The sequence below is a fragment of the Diabrotica virgifera genome, chromosome 2, assembly GCF_917563875.1.
Source record: "Diabrotica virgifera virgifera chromosome 2, PGI_DIABVI_V3a".
NCBI classification, from domain to species: domain Eukaryota; kingdom Metazoa; phylum Arthropoda; class Insecta; order Coleoptera; family Chrysomelidae; genus Diabrotica; species Diabrotica virgifera.
Genome location: NC_065444.1, coordinates 108,149,732 through 108,169,623, shown reverse-complemented (window position 1 = coordinate 108,169,623; position 19,892 = coordinate 108,149,732). Strand labels below are relative to the sequence as shown.

General features: G+C 33.1%; 1 protein-coding gene across 1 annotated transcript in view; it reads left to right on the top strand.

Annotated features, from left to right (window-relative positions):
* The window catches only part of LOC114335863 (bromodomain-containing protein homolog), a 141,372-nt gene that overhangs the window by 6,223 nt on the left and 115,257 nt on the right, over positions 1–19,892 (top strand). Inside the window, exon 2 of the mRNA XM_028286150.1 lies at positions 10,036–10,370. Within this exon, the coding sequence (XP_028141951.1) occupies positions 10,036–10,370 (335 nt within the window). The remainder of the gene's footprint in view (positions 1–10,035; positions 10,371–19,892) is intronic.

Below are 19,892 nucleotides of genomic sequence, written 5' to 3'. Positions count from 1 at the left end.
TGTCCCTCTCTCGATTTGTGGGGTTATTTGTAATAAAGTAATTTTCACCCCCGAGAAGGGGTGACATATACCCCAGGCTAAAACCGCAAGTTGTTATTGTCAATTCGTGAAAATGAATGGAGATTTACCGAATCGAAGGTCATAGTTGATTTTTACCTTAAGTGACTGCACTATAGAAAGAAAATGGCAATTCAATAATTGAAATGCGTATATTTTGCGAGCTCATAAATTATTAAACGATATGTAGTCGCCAAATAATTAATTTAAATTATTTTAAGTACAACTCTCTCTTAAGCCGGGAATATGGGATGGTTTTCTTGCGAAGGGGTTGTAGCTCTATAATCGAAAGGCGCGTGATTTAAGAGTTTATTCTTAGAATATAAGCTATACGAATTAAACTACTATTAACTTTTTTGTAAAAACTTACAGTTTTTAAGTGATTTACGTAAAACCGCTTCAAAACATGCATTTTTTTTCACGAATAATTAAAATCTTTGATCTTTAATAACTTAAAAAGTATTGACTTATTTTAATAACTTTATATAATAAATTTTGCTTTTAATTTGTTCTTTTATTGATTTGTGCAGTTATTTTTTATAAAATAATTTTCAGCCCCGAGAAGGGGCGGTATCCACCCTCAGGGTAAAGGCGCAAGGTGTTACCATGTCACATTTGTTTCTTGACGTATCCTCTAACCACTGACCAATTTTCGTGAAAATCGATGAAGGTTCACCGAAATTGAAGGTAATCGTTGATTTTTACCTTCAGTGACTGCACTATACAAAATAAATTGCAATTTACTGATCTAAATGCGCGTAATTTGGAAGCTTATAAATTATTAAATGATATGTAGTCGATAAATAATTAATTTAATGCATTTTAAGTACAACTTTCTCTTAAGCCGGGAAGATAGGGTGGTTTTCTTGCGAAGGGGTTGTAGCTCAATAATTGAAATGCACGTGATTTAATAGTTTATTCTTAGAGTATATAAGCTATAGGAATTATATCCGCAATACGATATATTTTAAGTTTTCTCGGCATTTTTCTCTTAAGTTAAATCAATTAAAGGGTTGTTTGTGGGTGAAGGGGATGAGCTCAAAAATCGAAACTATATAATTTCAAGAGCTCATAAATAGCTCGTAATTCTGCCGCAAAAACCGATTCAATATTCCTATTTTTAAGTATTAAATTCCTGTTCAGTGGAACGAGCTCAAAATTTTTAGTTTGCGGAATATGAAAGCTCATAAATAGCTTATAAATCAGGGCTATTTGTTTTTTGATTTTTGCAAGTGGGGGGGGGGGGGCAGCTCAACACGGGTTCAAGCTTGGACCGGGTTAGAAATGAGGAAGTAAAGCGAAGAATGAATTTACAGGAAATTGTTGTAGAATGCATTGAGAAGAGACAATTAACGTGGTACGGACATGTTCAGAGAATGGGGGAGGAAAGACTGCCAAAGAAAATTATGAAATGGATACCTACAGAAAACAGAGGACATTTTGAACTCGAATTTATATATTATATAAGTCCTAGGTTTTCACCCAAATTAATCTAAAGTAGAACTGGATGTCGATATTTGAATGCTTCGTGTATTGATATACAATTTCACTAATTTTGAGTCATTTTTACTAAACTTTGGGTCATCATTACTCTGATACTTTTCAATACGCTTCGATTGATGTGTCACATCTACCTACTATTTCTGCGGCTATAATGTGGCACTTCCGGTTAGAACTTTTTAACTGAAAATTATATAAAAAAGAATGTGTGTGTACTTTGTACGCACGTAAGAAGATATTCTTCTATTATATAATAGGTAATTTAAACGAAGTAAATATACTTAAAAGGTTATTTGTACTTATTTTACTTAAAAATCAAACTAACTTGCTTTTCTACCCCTTTCAAAAAAGAAGAATATCTTCAAAAATTATATAATAATATACTTACAATCATAAAATCTATAAAAAAAAATAAAAAAATAATAACTTGCTTGGTGCTTGAACCCACTTCACGTCTACCGCGCCGTACGAAAGTTGACGCCATTTCAAACTGCACCAAACTCTCGTATACGTCATGTGGGAATATACACAAACTAAACGTTTACACCAGCGGTTCTCAACCTTTTTGAGTGATGTACCACTTACAGATATTTTTATTATTTTTGGTACCACGTATATTTTTAAATTGTATTACCAATACTTACTAAGTACCACTATTTTAATTTTTTCTGTGTTTTGTGTACCACCGCCAATAATGATATGTACCACCAGTGGTACATGTACCACAGATTGAGAACCTATGGTTTACACCATAAATTTATATGAATTTAATAAAATTATTAGTTTGATTTTTGTCGAAATAAAATACAACAAAATATAGAGTAAGAAAAAGATATATGAGATGAAGATTTGTAGAAAGTTTCTTCGTAATCAGATTATGTAAATTAAAGCATTGCCTACTAATAGGTAACTACATTATTTTGTTTACATTTTCCAAATAGATAGGTATTGAAACTATTAGGTATTTCCAACTGAAACATTTAGAATTACTTAAAGAAGCCTCATAATAACTTAAATGTTTATTACCAAAATACAAATGGGCTTCGAACTAAACATCAGACTCTTTTATTAAATATTTCACATTGTTCCTATGATGTAATTATTCTAACTGAGACTTGGCTGACTGCTGATTTTCTAGACTCTGAACTTGGTATGGAGAGTTACATTGTAAACCGAAAAGATAGATCAAGTGAAACTAGCATCCACACTAGGGGTGGCAGTGTTTTGATTGCGGTCAGGAAGTCAATCTCGAGTGCCCTATTTGTAAGCAGCAGTAATATTGAACAGGTGTTTATTACTATTGGCAGTGGTCAGTCTATGGCAATATTTGGAACTGTCTATATTCCACCCAAAGCGGAACCAGCTGTATATATCGAATTCAGTGAAAGTGTTGATGAAGTTAGTGAGAAGTATCCAGCTTCCAAACTATTTTTGTTCGGAGACTTTAATCTGCCAAACATTATGTGGTCTAATGATGAACTGTCTTCCAATGTTACTTTTGGTCAATATTGTACTCCTAATGAAACTCAATCTGCTTGGATATTGTCAAATCTATGTAATTTTCACAATTTATTTCAAATCAACACAATATCCAATTCTCGTGGGGTTTTATTGGACTTGATATTTGCTAATGACAGTTCTATTCAAGTTATGGCTTCTGATGAGGAAATAGTTCCATTAGATAGGCATCATCCTGCCTTGAACATTGCCATAAAAGATTTTCTTTGTAGTAATGGCTGCTCAACAAACCTGAACAGCTCTTACTATTTGGATTTTAATAACACTGATTTTAATGCCTTGAATGATTACCTTTCTTGTGTTAACTGGGATCAAATTCTTGAAAATCAAAGTCTAGATAAAATGTTACATACATTCTATGAAGTCATGTACTGTGCTTTTGAAATTTTTGTGCCAAAAAAAAATAATGTCAACAAAAAAGTTTCCAAAATGGTTCTCGCCAGAACTAAAGAAACTAGTAATTGAAAAGAAGTTATCACATTTAAAATTTAAAGTTAGTTCCTCTCTAAATGATTATAATGCATTCTCGAGCCTTAGAAGTAAATGTAAAGCTCTAACAAAAACTCTAACAACTAAAATAACTTTATAGAAAAAACTGAGAATTCCATTCATAGTAACATTAAATCGTTTTGGTCATTCATAAATTCAAAACGAACGAGGACAGGTTTACCAAATGAAATGTCTTTGAACAATATCACTTATACAACTCCAAGTGATATTGCAAATGCTTTTGCATTATATTTCTCATCAGTTTATTCTGAGAAAGTAATCAGTAAACGTGTTTTACCTCCCACCACCAATATAACGATTAATTCATGTAATATTACAATATCTCAAATATATGAAAGGATGATGACGTTAGATGTGAACAGAGGTGCTGGTCCTGACAAAATACCTCCTATAGTTTTGAAGAAATGCAGTTTTATTTTGGCAAGACCATTGTGGAAAATTTTTAATTCTTCATTGTATACTGGTTACTTTCCTGATCCATGGAAATTAAGTTTTTTAATGCCAATACATAAAGCTGGTAGTAGATCTGACATTACAAATTATAGACCGATTTCTATATTAAGTACCATTCCTAAGTTATTTGAAAGCTTAGTGTCCTACTGCCTCTCGGTATGTTTCAAATTGTTTCCAATAGATGAGCAATATGGTTTTCAGAAACACAAATCATCGGAATTAAATCTTCTTTGCTATTTGGATGCGTTGTCAAGTGCTTTGGAGGGTGGGTATCAAATTGATTCTATTTATACAGACTTCTCCAAAGCATTTGACAGGGTAAATCATAACATCCTATTGTCTAAATTAGAAGCTGCTGGAGTAGATGGGAAACTGCTTGAATGGCTGGAAGGCTACCTAATAGGAAGGCGCCAAGCAGTTAGGATCCAGGATTGTCTATCTCAGGATGTAGTTGTCAGTTCTGGGGTCCCTCAGGGTTCACATCTGGGTCCGCTATTATTTATTATATTTATAAATGATATTGCAGATATAAACTGTGATAAACTTTTGTTTGCGGATGATTTAAAAATCTTTTCGAAAATATCTAGTCCTGACGATTCCGAAAATCTGCAATTTCAATTAAATAAAATACAGACTTGGTGTAAAGAAAATGAAATGGAGCTAAATGTCAAAAAGTGTCATAAAATTAGTTTTTATCAAGGTAGAACGTGTATTCCGTTTGAATATAAACTTGATAACACATCACTAGATTGTGTTAATACAATAAGAGATCTTGGAATACTGTTTGACAAGTCGCTAAAATTCGCAGATCATATTGATTCTATTATTTCAAAGGCTTTACAGATGCTTGGCTTCATGAAACGAAACTGCTATGATTTTAAAAGTCCCAATACCCTAAAATTGTTATACTGTTCTCTTGTTAGACCTTACTTGGAATACTGTTGTAGTATTTGGTCACCTTACTATAATGTTTACGCAGAAAAAATTGAAAAGGTCCAAAACAAATTCCTTAGGTTTTTGGGATTTAAAATTAGAGCTATTACTGGGAGTAACAGGTTTTACAGTTATGACGAAATTAGAGCATTTATAAATATCAATACCATGAAGAACGTCGTTGTCACCATGATTTGAAAATTCTATATAGTTTGTTAAATGGTACAGCAAATAGTCATTATTTATTGTCTAAGGTTGGTTTTAAAGTTCCTTCATACAGTACTCGAAATGCAGTCGAAACCACTTTTCATGTACCATTTCATCGATGTAATTATGGCCTCAATGAACCTATAACTAGAATGTTACGTCTAGCAAATCAAAATACCGAGAGGCTTAATTTTAGTTCCACACCCAACCAATTTATACGTGACTTACAACAAATTAATATTGCCTCTTAATTGTTTTGTTATGTCCACCTTTACCAGTCTGTTTCTAATTTGTTCTGTATGTAATTTATATTATTTATGTTAACTATTTTAACTATTATATTTTATGTGTTATGACTTATATTTAGTATACTAAATTGTTCCAAAATTTGTAAACAATTGTAACTTTATTGGGCTTGTCCCGTGGAAATAAAAAAACAAAACAAAACTTACCTGCGGCTTTTCAAAACTATTTAAAAAGTCACTATAATTATAAATTTGATTTTATTTCTGTCCACACATCAATAAAAACTAATATTATACAATATTTTTGTTTACCGATAACCTCCATATTGAACAATTATTGACAGATCATTTCAAAATTTCAACACCCAATCAGAGCCTGTATAACAACTTACCATACTGTCGGTGTGCGCATGCGCGCGGATCAATCAAATTTTACCCTCAATCGATTCGCCGCTAAAGAAGAATATCTTCAAAAACAAAGGTATATTTTGTCTCATCTTGCTAAGACACGTTGAATGAGATATCGCTTATATGTACTATTTCAGTGTTAAAACAGTACCTACTTCCGGTTGCAACTCTAAAACTGGAAGTCCGGTGTCAAATTTCTCATCTTTAATACCATCTTAGGGTTATAAGCTTTCATTTGACACCTCATTTGTCATTCTATCTGTATTACTAACGGAGGAGTTATATTTGCGGACAGATGGACACACAGTCATGAAACCAGAAGTATATATTTGTTCTCATCTTGTGAAGGCACGTCGAATAATATATTACAGTAGATTCCCTCTATAATGAGAACTGAAATGGCAGATTAATTACCTCGTTATAAGCGGATCTTGGTATATCAGACAGCAATAATATTGAAATGTTTTGATGTCTCTTACATAGTTTATTAGGTTTCGATGGTGGACCTGAACAGTGAACAATGAGACTTCGCCATTGTAAATTGTAAATTTCCTACAATATTCAGTATCAGTTGATAAACAGGAAGAAGTTTATTACAGGCGGCAGAGTTTATTACAGCACTGGCCTCGCTAATAACACAGATGTTGGGCATTTCTATATACGGGCAGTTGGGGTATTTATTTATAGAAATTACTGTGCTAAAAACAGGTAAAGAAACATATTCTTTGATTTCATTTTGCCTCGTTATAACCAAATAGGTATGCCTCGTCATAGAAGGTTATAGTTCAATAGGAATTTCATGGGACACCTAATGTACCTCGCTATAAGTGAAACCTTAGTGTTCATTATAGAGAGAGTCCACTGTACTTGTACGGTGGCTAGGTTGCATTGGTCGCTAGGTTGGCTTTTACGTCAGTGGTCGCGCTTGAGATTTTGTCTCACATATCCAACTTTTGCCTTTTTTTTAATTTTCAAAATAGCTTTTAAGCTTAATAAAGTTATTATTAGCTTTACATAATGTGACTGTTGATGCGCTTGTACATTTTAATCTAAAGATGTAAAAATAATATTTATTTTAATATTTCAATATACAGAGAGAGTCTAATTTGGAATAAATTCAATATCTCAAATACTAATTGTTTTTTTTGAAAATTGCTCAGACCAGTCGATTAGTATTTCAAATTGTCCTTTTTGACATACAATAATAATGTATACAGGGTGTTCCAATTTAGAGATATGACGTCATCGTTGATTTTCTTAAATGGCAACACTGTCATTTTGATAGCTATTTTGATTGGGTGTGTAAAGTTATACATAACTGCAAAATTTCAAATTTTTATTCCCTACCATATACAAGATAATAAAAAATAACAAAGTTATGTCTGTAATTTGGAATAAATTCAATAATTCAAATACTATTTGTTTTTTTAAAAAATGCTTAGACCCGTCGATTTGTATTTAAATTTGTCATGTTTGACATATAATAATAATGTATACAGGGTGTCCCAATTTAGAGATTTGATGTCATCGTTGATTTTCTTAAATGGCAACACTGTTATTTTGATAGCTATTTTGATAGGGTGTGTAAAGTTATACATAACTGCAAAATTTCAAATTTTTATTCCCTACCATATACAAGATAATAAAAAATAACAAAGTCTTAAAAAATAAGTAATCAAATAATAATTGAATTTAATTATTTCAATTAAGCAAATGCTCATAATGTTGCCCTCAATTATTATCAAATGGTCAATGGGCAATATTATGAGCATTTGCTTAATTGAAATAATTTCATTATTATTTGATTACTTGTTTTTCATAACTGTTATTTTTTATTATCTTATAAATGGTAGGGAATAAAAATTTTGAAATTTTGCAGTTATGTATAACTTTACACACCCTGTCAAAATAGCTATCAAAATGATAGTGTTGCCATTTAAAAAAATCAACGATGCCGTCATATCTCTAAATTGGGACACCCTGTATACATTATTATTTTATTTAAATTTATTCCAAATTACAGACATAACTTTGTTATTTTTTATTATCTTGTAAATGGTAGAGAATAAAAATTTGATATTTTGCAGTGATGTATAACTTTACACACCCTATCAAAATAGCTATCAAAATGACAGTGTTGCCATTTAAGAAAATCAACGATGACGTCATATCTCTAAATTGGGACACCCTGTATACATTATTATTGTATGTAAAAAAGGAAAATTTGAAATACTAATCGACGGGTCTGAGCAATTTTCAAAAAAACAATTAGTATTTGAGATATTGAATTTATTCCAAATTACAGACTCTCTCTGTATGTAAGTATATACATATGTTAATTTCAAATTTGTACTATGTCCATCCCTCCTTGACTTTACAGTATAAGGAACATAGGTAATGCAGTCCTTATGAGAGTTTTTTGCACAGTGATGCCGATTTTTTCAAAAAGAATTTGTAGTGGAACATTAGAGAGATTAAATTAAAACTGTTTTAGAAAGGCAATCTACAATTTTAGGATTTGTATGCGGTTTAAGTTTATTTGATATACTATAGTTATTACGCATATGAATCCTAAAATTGTAGATTGCCTTTCTAAAACAGTTTTAATTTAATTTCTCTAATGTTCGATTAAAAATTCTTTTTGATAAAATGGGCATCACTGCGCTAACAACTCTCATAAGGACTGCATTGCCTATGTTCCTTATACCGTAAGGGGGCGTTCAAGTATTACGTAACGCGATTTTTGAAGATTTTTAACCCCCCCCCCCCCCACGTAACGCACTCTTATGGGAGTTGTAACTATTGCTTAACGCAATTTTTGAAGAATTTTAACCCCCCGCAACCTGCGTTACGTAATACTTGAACGGTCCCTAAAGTCAAGGTGGGACAGACTATAGTAACTTATTGTATTGTCTTGCAACAGGGCAAGTTCTAAAATTATCTTTGCACGATTCATACTGCAAATACAAAATAAAATAATGCTATAACATAGAATAATGATAAAAAATAATGCTAAATAATATTATACACGGTGGTCGCACTATGAGAGAATATCTCACATGAAGTGCACTGACTTAACAATCTGACCATACTAAGTCAACTGATCCACCATCTGAGCAGACGAGTCTATTCGATTGTAGAAGAAGGGCAATTAGGAAACTAGAAGGAACTACAGCATGGGTAATTTACCAGAAAAAAGTTGTGTAATATTCTGAAACCGTGAGAGAAAATCTAATATAGCGACCAATACCGGGTTAAAACAGTACCGGAAGTAAAATCCGGAAGTCCTAGGTCAAATTTCTCACCTTTAGTACCATCCGTGGATTATAAGCTTTTATTTGACACCTAATTGATCATTCTGACAGACAGACAGACGGATGTGGATAATTCAGTGTTTTCACATTTTTTCAAAATTGGATAAAAACAATAATCTGCTTTATTTTATTTATAAGTGGGCAAAGCCTAATTACAATTTATGTTAGGGTTTTAGATTACAGAATAATAAGTCTTACTTAATTAATGTTTACTAAAACCTGACTCAGGAATTTGCTATTTTTGAAAGAGGTCATTGTTAAGGTGCTGGTTTGCTACTCTGGCATTTCTAGTGAGGAAGTTGTTAAGACCATAGTTAGTATGGTGGATTGGGTAATGGATAAAGGGTAACTAACTGTAATCCTAGTTGTTCTTAGTGAGACATGAATATTAATTTTTTGAATAAGCTCTGGAGTTCCAGTTTTTCCATGTAGGATGTTGTAGAAAGTAATGAGATCCCTTCTCTTATGACTGGCAGTGATTGGTGCCATATTTAGGATATTAAGAATATCTGCATCATTGTAGTTGTCCAAAATATTAAGTCTATATGTAATTTGTTTTAAAAAATTTATGTTCAACTAACTGAAGAGCATTAGTATGAGTATGTACTCCATAAAAAGGAGACCATACACAGGAGGCATAATCAAGATGGGGACAGACCAAGGCACAGTAGATGGTTTTTAAAGCTGTAATATTTGTGAAATCCTGGGTACATCTTCTAATAAAACCAAGTATCTGGAAAGCCTTATTAACAACATTGTCTAGATGATGAGAAAGCTGTAAGTTCGTATCAAGGGTGACCCAAAAGTCTTTTAAAAGTCTCTTTAATTATTTATAGGTTTATTTATAGTTTAAAAGTTTAATCTAATGTATTTTTATAATAATATTGTAGGTAACAGACAAAAATCCAAATCCAAGATTACACAAACTCCACAAACTGCTGCTCCAGAACCCCTAACTTTTGAAGAAGCACAGAAAATGGTACAGTTTGAAGTAAATGGAGTAGCTTGCAGATGGAATATAAATGATGAATTAGAGGTAATGTCCAAGGAAGATTTTCTGGAAGATGAAACACTGGTAAATGAAGTTAGCATTGAAGAACCAAGAATTAAATTGCCAGAAGCAGAATTTAAGGAGCTTGAAGATTATAACATCTGTGATGCTCCACCCAGACCAATTGGATACATCAGGTTTATTGAAAAAAGTACTGAAGAGTTAGATGGAGAGGTAGGTTATTATAAACCAGATATTTATCTTCAATTAAAACAAATTCATTCAATTACATTGATGTATTTGCCTGCCTATTTCAGTTTGTACTTTGTTTTTATAGTGGTAAGGCAAAACTTAATTACAATACTTACTAAATGTTTAACATTCAGAAAGTGAGCTGTAAAAAACAAGTATTAGGTGGAATTTGCATGATCAGTTGAAGGACTTAGAGTTCGCAGACTACATTTGTCTTCTAACCGAACATAGTAACCATGTGCCAAAGAAGATCCACAAGCTTGAAAAATACTCCAACTTAATGGGCCTGAAGATAAATACAAAAGAAACAAAACTCTTCAAAAACAGCAACCAAGAAACTAAAATTAAAATAAATAGAAGACAAATAGAGGAGGTACATAACTTTACATATCTGTGGAAAATATAGTAGATCAGATGTAGAAAAAAAAAATAGTAAAGGCACAGCATGCATATAACTCATTAGAGAAAATCTGGAATACATGCGATATATCAGAATTAACCAAAATCAAAATATTTAACTGCTGTATTAAGAGTATATTTTTTTTATGGCGCAGAATCTTGAAGACAGAAAGAGACAACTACTAAAAAATTATAAACCTTTATAAATAAATCGTTGAGACAAATCCTAAAAATATACTGACTGGATAAAAAATAAACGTAGATCTATGGAGAAGAACAAATCAAGAGAAAATAACAGTCACGGTTAAAAGAAGGAAATGGATTGGAAATAAGGAAGGACCGAAATAATATAACCACACAAGCACTCGAATACTAATTAGACGGAAGAGGAAGATCCGTTAATAGCTAAAGAATAATTGTTACAAGAGATCATGAGAGAATAGAAAACACTTGTATAGGAAATTTTGAAAGAATAAAACAGAATGTTTAGATGCAGAGTTTTGACACAATAACCCATTACTTACTCATCTTTAAATTAAGATGTATTGGCATTCCTGAGTGGTTTCTTTCAGGGTTAAATAGTTATCTTGATGAACGAGTTCAGTTCGTTTTTATAAAGGATTCATTTTCGATTTCTATCTTAATCAGTTCAGGGGTCTCACAAGGTTCACATGTGGGTCCTCTTCTCTTTAACTTGTTTATTATAGATATTTCTGAGGTAACAAAGATTTGTCAATTTTTGCTATTTGCTGATGACCTAGCTATATTTTAAAGTTTCAAATCTATTTGATTGTCTAAGGATCCAAACAGACCTGACTTCCCTATAGAATTGGTCTCTTTCCAATGGTCTCCAGTTGAATAAAGACAAGTGTTTTGTTACTCCCTTTAGCAAATCTAAAAATAATGTTGTTTCCTTCTCTCTTAAGAGTGACTGAAATAAGAGATTTGGTGGTGTTATTTGACAGTTCCTTGCCATTTATCCCTCACATCAACAATCTGTCAAATAAAGCATACCGTAATCACCGTAGGTTTTATCACAAGAAACTCTACGAGATCTTTCGGTACCCACATATAGAATTTTATATCTTCCTTTCTTCCTGAATCCTTAGAAGACTATAGAACTAAATGTGATTAGTTTTCAACGAAAACATTTCGTTTATAAATTCGCAAAAGTGTGTGTGCTATTGCGTTGCCGCTCCTGCAATATTCAGATCAGATTTATCGATGGATTCCTATGTAGTTTTTTCTTCTGAATCCAAATCTGAAAACGGCATTTCGATATTTCTAACCGTCTTCGAGATAAACGATCTCAAAGTCTAAAATGTGACGTCACAATCGGTTTATTTTCTACACGTCCAGCTGAAATCGTTGCTATTAAGTAGGCTAGTTTTTAAATCTCGATTTGTTAAGCAAAGCATAGATTATTTACATTTGAGTTTGACACTTCGTGAATGTCAAACTAAATTTTAAATTAAGTATTTATAAAACATCAATGACATTTGATAGTGAATTTAATTATTATATAAAATAAATAAGATGTTCAAAAATACAATTTGAGTATAATATTTTAAAAGCAATAATTTATTAACAGTTTTAAAAAGGTTTATACTAGTATACGGCCTCCCCTTTATGATAAATGGACTGTTCCATTTGCTATGAAATTAAAATATACCTAGTCGGTTCGCTAAACTCGACACAACTGGCTAGTGATTTTAGTAGGTAATTTTTTTGTTTTTTGAGAATTTTGCCGAAATTGGCAAAATTACTAACTATTTAGAAATTATTTTTTTGTCGAATTGGCAAAATTATTGACTAAAATCACTAGCCAGTTGTGTCTGAGTTTAGCGAACCGACAGTATATGAAATAATATTGTTTGGTATAAAAAATTATGGTCTGATATGTGCAATTACATCCTTCTGATGGAAAAAAATATTTGAAGATTTTTCTCAAATTATGGATACCAACATTTTCATTTATAACTCTTTTATTTTTAATTTGACAAAGAAAAATTATTCTTCATAAAAAGCTCTTTATGTTTTAACATTTATGATGCAACCATCATATATAAAATTTTATTAATTTTATACGAGGTACAGTGGAACCTCGATAACTCGGATTAACCGGGACCGCGGCCGATCCGGGTTATCGAAAATTCGGGTTAGCCGGAGAATATGGTAAAAATTAATAAAATACGGTATACTTACAGATAAACTCCGTTATAATTGATATAACATATACTACACATCAAAATTATTAAAAACACGCAAACAAAAACCTAAGCCAACGGAAGCAAACAATACAAGACTGTACTGCACACAATACAGTCACAATCGGAACGATGTTATGAACAGTGAAAACTAAGCCCATTGTTTAAAAAAGAATTTTTTAAATAGTCTTTTAGTCTTTTTTAAACAATGCTAAAACAGTTTGAAATAAATAAAGGAATAACAGGTGCCTGTTGTGTCCGATAAATCCGAGACAATAACCGTCCCTCAAAATTACACAAATACACATTATCTCTCAAATATTATATTACATACTATCCCTTGCAAGATAATTCGGATGGAATTCCCCAGATTAAGAGACTGGGCCGATATCAATCCCAAAATAATCTGGGGAATTCCATCCGAATTATCTTGCAACGGACAGTACATTTTTATTGTTGAAATGTTTGTCTGATGAAAATCGGTCCGGGTTAGCCGGACTTCCGGCTTATCGGGGGCCGACTTATCGGTGTTCCACTGTATATAAAAAATATGAATTTCGATCAAGAGTAAACTACCTTTGTAGTTCATAACATTTAAATTAGAATGATATAATTGCACATTAAAACATAATTATTAATTTTAAACTACTTTTCATAATAGAAATTTTCCATATTATGAATTAAAATACGTAAATATACAAAGTTGGAGTAGGAGTGGCAACGTGGGAGTGTATGGTAAAATACTTTGTTATTTTTCGTCCGTGATTATCCCGTAAATTCGAGAGTTACAACGAGAAATAATTTAGTGAAATTAGACAAAGTGTATAATTATAATAATATGTTAATGACAGTGATAAGGTTTGGCCGTAAAACATTAAAAAACATTTGAGTGAGTTAAAAACAAATAAACAAGGTTAACTGATAATTAGTGAAGTATTAACAATTGAACCGGTAATTACATCTTAATCTTGTCCGATTTTAAAGCGACGTTGCCAAACTGACAAGAATTTCTGAGTACAGAATAAAAACAATAAAGTATCACAGTGAAACGGTAGGCATTGTTTTCTCTGCACTGTTGAGGTGGAAAGCAGTGCTTGGCGCCGAAAATGGACAGATACCTGGAAAATAAAAAATGTCTGGACAGTGACGGAACAACGGATGATGGCACAAAAAGGAGGACAAGAGATGAGGGTTCAGATAACGAAGAAGAAAGGTCAACGAAGAGTCGAAAACTCTCCAAGACTTCATCCAAAACAATAGATAACCATGAGGAGACAAAACTGGATAAATTAATAGACATGATGAACATTCTGGCAAGTGACATCAAATAAATAAGGAGAAACCAAAACAGAAGTAATGAAGCAATAGAAAGACTAATTGCTGATAACCAGACTTTAAGAGAAGAAAATAAAGACCTGAAGAAAGAAAATATGGAAATCAAAAAGGAGTTAAATGAAGTTAAGGAAACTATTGAATTTATGGAAAAACAAAGAAGAAAGAACAATGTAGTCATGAGTGGACTAGCAATTGAAACATACGATCAAAGCGTCTTAAAAGAGGGAATGAGCAACTTCATTAAACACAATTTGAAGATAGATGTTAAAATTAAAAATGCATACAAATTGGGGGAGAAAACCTGTCTGATTGAATTAGCAGAACATGAAGAGAAGGTAAAGGTTATGAAAAATAAATCCAAACTAAGACATGTTGAAGAAGGAAAAGTATACATCAATGATGATACTACGAATAAAGAGAGAGAAATTCAGAAAATAATTAGAAAACTTGCGCAAGAAGAAAAGGAGAAAGGAAGCGATGTAAGACTTGGAGGAAATAAAATATGGATCAACAAGGTCGGCTGGAAATGGGACAACAAAGAGGACAAATTAGTCAAAATGGGGTCAAAAAACTAGTAAACAAATATGCCGGAAATACTATGACAAACGAGGCAATGACAATGGACACGAACAATTATAGAATAGGTAGTAAAGACAAAGATAGATCCATAAATAATGACCAAGGACGTGAGCAACGAGAGACAAAAAAGAGTAAACCCATAAAAATGCAGTCTGCAACGAGCGAGGATATAAACAGTAACTATTTAAAACCCACAAGAGCAGTGCTAAAGCCCAAAGGGTGGACATTAGCAACATGGAATGTCAGAGGTCTCAACGGCAAAGAAGTCGAACTTGCTGAAGAATTCGAGAAACATCAAATAGACTTACTGGGTATAACAGAGACCAAAAAGAAGGGAAAAAACACACACTTTTTAGACAATGGAAACTTCCTCATCACCAGTGGAGTGTCACTTGGCGAAAGGACAAAAGAAGGGGTAGGCTGCCTGATACACAGCAACCTAATAAATAACATTAAAGATTGGGAATGCATTTCCGAAAGAATTTTAAAGATAAGACTGGTAACCGAGGAACACAAACTAGTCAATATCATCGTTATATATGGAATAAATGATGACGAAAGAGCAGCTAGCAAAGACATATTCTGGGACAAGGCTTCAGAAATAATAGACAGTTTAGAAGGCAATACTATAGTACTGGGGGATCTAAATGGTCGAGTGGGTGTAAGAGATGAACATACCCAAGATGTATTAGGACCATATGGAGAAGAAATAAAAAATGACAATGGGGAACGTATTATTGATATATGCAGAGAAAATGATTTAATAATAATGAACACGTTTTTTAAACACAAAGATGCACATAAATATACAAGAGAAGTCAAAAGTAGAGGCGAAAGATCCATCATAGACTATGTGTTAGTAAATAGATCAGCAAGGCAATGTATTAAGGACGTAAGAGTAAAACGAGGAGCTGAATTATATAGTGACCACTATCTAGTTGTAACCAGGACCAGTTTGGGAGTGCGACAAGAATTAATAACGAAAGAGACCAAGAAAACAAGTAAAGCTCATGATACACCTACTATAGAAGTAATCAGGTCACATAAGCTAGCAGACAAGGAGACAGCAAACAAGTTTAAAAACTACGTTAATAACTACCTAACAGAGCACGCTGAACATGACGGTGACTTAGACCAAACTTGGCAAATACTGAAAGAAGCACTCCTAAACGGTGGTAAACAAGTATGCAGGATAACAAGGAATAACAGAAGCAAAAAGTGTACAAATTGGTGGAACAATGAAATAAAAGCAGAAGTGAAGTCTAAGAAGATAGCTTGGAAAAATTATTTAAGGAACGAAACCGCAGACAACTACCAAATATACAAACTGCAAAGAATCAAAGTCAAAGATATGGTACTAGCAGCGAAACGGAAAAGTTGGGAAGAATTCGGAAACAAGATGGAAGAAGACTACCACTCTAACGAAAAGTTATTCTTTAAAACCCTGAAGAATTTAAGAACCGAAAAGGCTCCACAAACACCAAAGCAAATAAGGGACAAAGAAGGACACTTACTTCATGACAATGACCACATCCTAGAGAGATGGAAGCAATATTTCGAGGATCTACTGAATATCCAAAACGATGTGGACATTATCACAGAAGAACCAGAAGAGGTAGAGCAGGAAGACCAAATTCAAGACGAAATAACTATAGCGGAAACAAAGGAAATCATACAAAAGCTTAAGAAAGGTAAAGCGGCTGGATTTGATAAAATCACAGCGGAAATGCTTAAAAACATGGGCGACAAGGGCATTGAACTGCTAACAAAAGTGTGTAATAGGGCATGGAGTGAGAGCCAAATACCAAAAGATTGGGAAGTGGGAGTTATTCTACCCATTTTCAAAAAAGGTGACAGACGCGAATGTAGCAACTACAGAGGAATAACACTACTGAGCATCCCATCCAAAGTATACGAGAGAATACTAGAAAAACGTCTTTTACAAGAAGTTGATTCTAAAATGGAACAATCACAGAGTGGATTTAGAAAAGGCAGAAGCATCCAAGATCACATTTTTACTATCAAGAAATTAATACAAAATGCACGGAACTCAAGCACCGAGTTATACCAAGCCTTTATAGACTTAGAAAAGGCATTTGATAGTACTCCAAGGAAGGTGATTGACATATGTTTAAAAAAGAAAGGTGTGAAAATCAAACTCAGGCAAGCCATTATGAGCATATATAGACATACAAGGAACAGAATCAGAACCGATAATATGGAATCCGAAGAGTTCATAGTAAATGAAGGTCTACGTCAAGGAGGAGTCCTAGGCCCCATACTGTTTAACATTGTCTTGGATGACATAATTAAAGAAACTAGAGCAGAAACATTAAAGTTATATGCCGACATAGAAATTTAAAAGCAGTGTGGATCTCAGAGTGTGCATACGCAGACGATCTAGTCATATTTGGGAAAAATGAAGAAGCACTCAATCGAAATTTACAAGTATGGAACGCTGCACTAATTAAACGAAATCTGAGAATTAATAATGAGAAGACGAAAGTAATGGTATGTGGAAAAAGTAGAAAACAAATGAAGATAACAATCAACGGAAATACACTTGAACAAGTCGATACTTACAAATACTTGGGAGTACAAATAGAGAGCAGAGGAACTGAAGAAACTGAAATAAGTTCCAGAATAGAAAGTGCCGCTCGGATGTACCACGCAATCAAAAGTACGTTTCTGTCAAAAAAAGAAGTATCACAAAAAGCCAAAGTATCCATATACAAGACGGTGTTTGTGCCGATTTTAACTTTTGGTAGTGAAAGTTGGACGCTTACTGATAAGTTAAAATCGAAAATACAGAGCATAGAAATGAAATTTCTTAGAAGAATAATGGGTATAACCAGGTTAGACAGAATTACAAATGAGGCAGTCAGAGAGCATCTTAAGGTCCAACCAATTATTAAAAAAATTTAAGAGGCCCAATTGAGATGGTATGGACACATGGTTAGAATGAACCAAGAAAGACCAGTTAAAAAAGTATGGGAAGCCAGAAGACAAACCAAGAGACCAAGGGGCAGGCCAATGAAGACATGGGATGATAATGTAACCTCAATCCTAGAAACACGAGGAATCAGCAAAGAACAAGCAAGAAACCAAGCAAAGAATAAGAAGCAATGGAGAAAAATTGTGCATGCAACTAACTAAAGACATTACACCCGACACCTTAGGGTAAATGGGTTTAGGATTATATATATATAAATATACAAAGTTTTCGTTATGATAATGCTCGCATTTTCAGCTTGTTCTCTATAAACTACTTGACGATACCAATGACTATTCTGATTTATTAAGTCTTATCAACTTTAGATGTAGCACTAGAATTCTTTAGAGACATGCCTTTGATTTCTATAAAACACTATCACACTAACTACGGCAAATTCTCTCCTATTAACAGTAACCCAGTAAATGACCGTTTTGGAGTGTAATTTTCAGGGTAAATTTCAGGCTTTCTGAATTGCATGAAAATTTGGATTTAGGTTCTACTTACCCTCTACTTCAAAGTTGAACTTGTGCCGTTGGTTGATTTTACGTGTGGGTGACAGTCACCCCCTCTCGCTAAAAAACGCGCGTTTATAATAAGTCCGAAAATGGATAAATTGACTAAAAGGGAAGTTCCCTAGGTTGACTGTATACCATATACATAGTTAAAAAACTCTCACATGAAGTAAAAAACCACATCTATGTAATTGGTATATTTATTAAAATTTAAAAATCCCAATGGATTGAATAAAATGTGTCCAATTCAGAACGTTTTCGAACCTATCAGTCCATCATCAGTGAATCTACAATAAAATAAGTAATCCCACTACAGTGGAACCTCGATAACTCGGATTAATCGGGACCGCGGCCGATCCGGGTTATCGAAAATCCGGGTTAGCCGGAGAATATAGTAAAAATTAATAAATAACCTCCATTACAATTACAAAAACATGAAACACATATGCACAGTACACATCTAAATTACGTATAGTTGTATAGAGTGTAGAGTTTTGTTCATTTCTTGGTAAAAAACTCAGTCATACTGTAGAGATGTATAGACACCATAATATGGTAGGTCTGGATCCTGCGTACAAAAAAAATTGATAAATAGCAAGCTGAAAATTTGTTATTAGCTTAAGGGTGTCTAGTCGGACAAACATTAATATATGGGAACACTGGAACAGGGGAAGTTTTAACTGTGGAACAGGTTAAAAATTTGGAACGGTCAGACCACGAAAACGGCACATGTATTTTTTCCGACAGAACAGACTTAAACTATCCGAACAGAGATTAAACTCTCATGCAAAAATCAGACTGCTATTTATCACCAAATTGGCGTTTTAATGAGTGGAACATGTAGAATATGTCAAATGACAGGAATTATGACAGGTGATAAATAGCAGTCTGATTTTTGCATGAGAGTTTAATCTCTGTTCGGAGAGTTTATGTCTGTTCTGTCGGACAAAACAAATGTGCCATTTTCGTGTTCTGACCGTTCCAAATTTTTGACCTGTTCCACAATTAAAACTGCCCCTGTTCCAGTGTTCTCATATATCAAAGTTTATCCGACTAGACACCCTTAAGCTATTAATAAATTTTTAGCTTGCTATTAATCAACTTTTTTTTCATACGCGGGATCCAGACCAGACCTATGGTAGCATAATATCATATTATGATGCTGCAATAAATTTATTTTAAAGATTCGTCTTTATCAATCCTACCTAATGTTTCAAGTTTCTTTTCCATTGTCACTGCAGACTGCAACATTTTTACGTTTTGTTACCATTACGTAGACAAAGCAAACACAATCTGAAGCACGATTACATTACAGAACGGAAGTGATTAATAGGCTGTACTACACACAATACAAGAATTTTTAAATAGTCACGTCTTTTTTAAACAATGCTAAGACAGTTTGACATAAATAAAGAAAAAGGAATACAGACAGGTGTCTGTTCTTTCCGATAAGCTGAGACGGTCGCTCTGGCTGCCG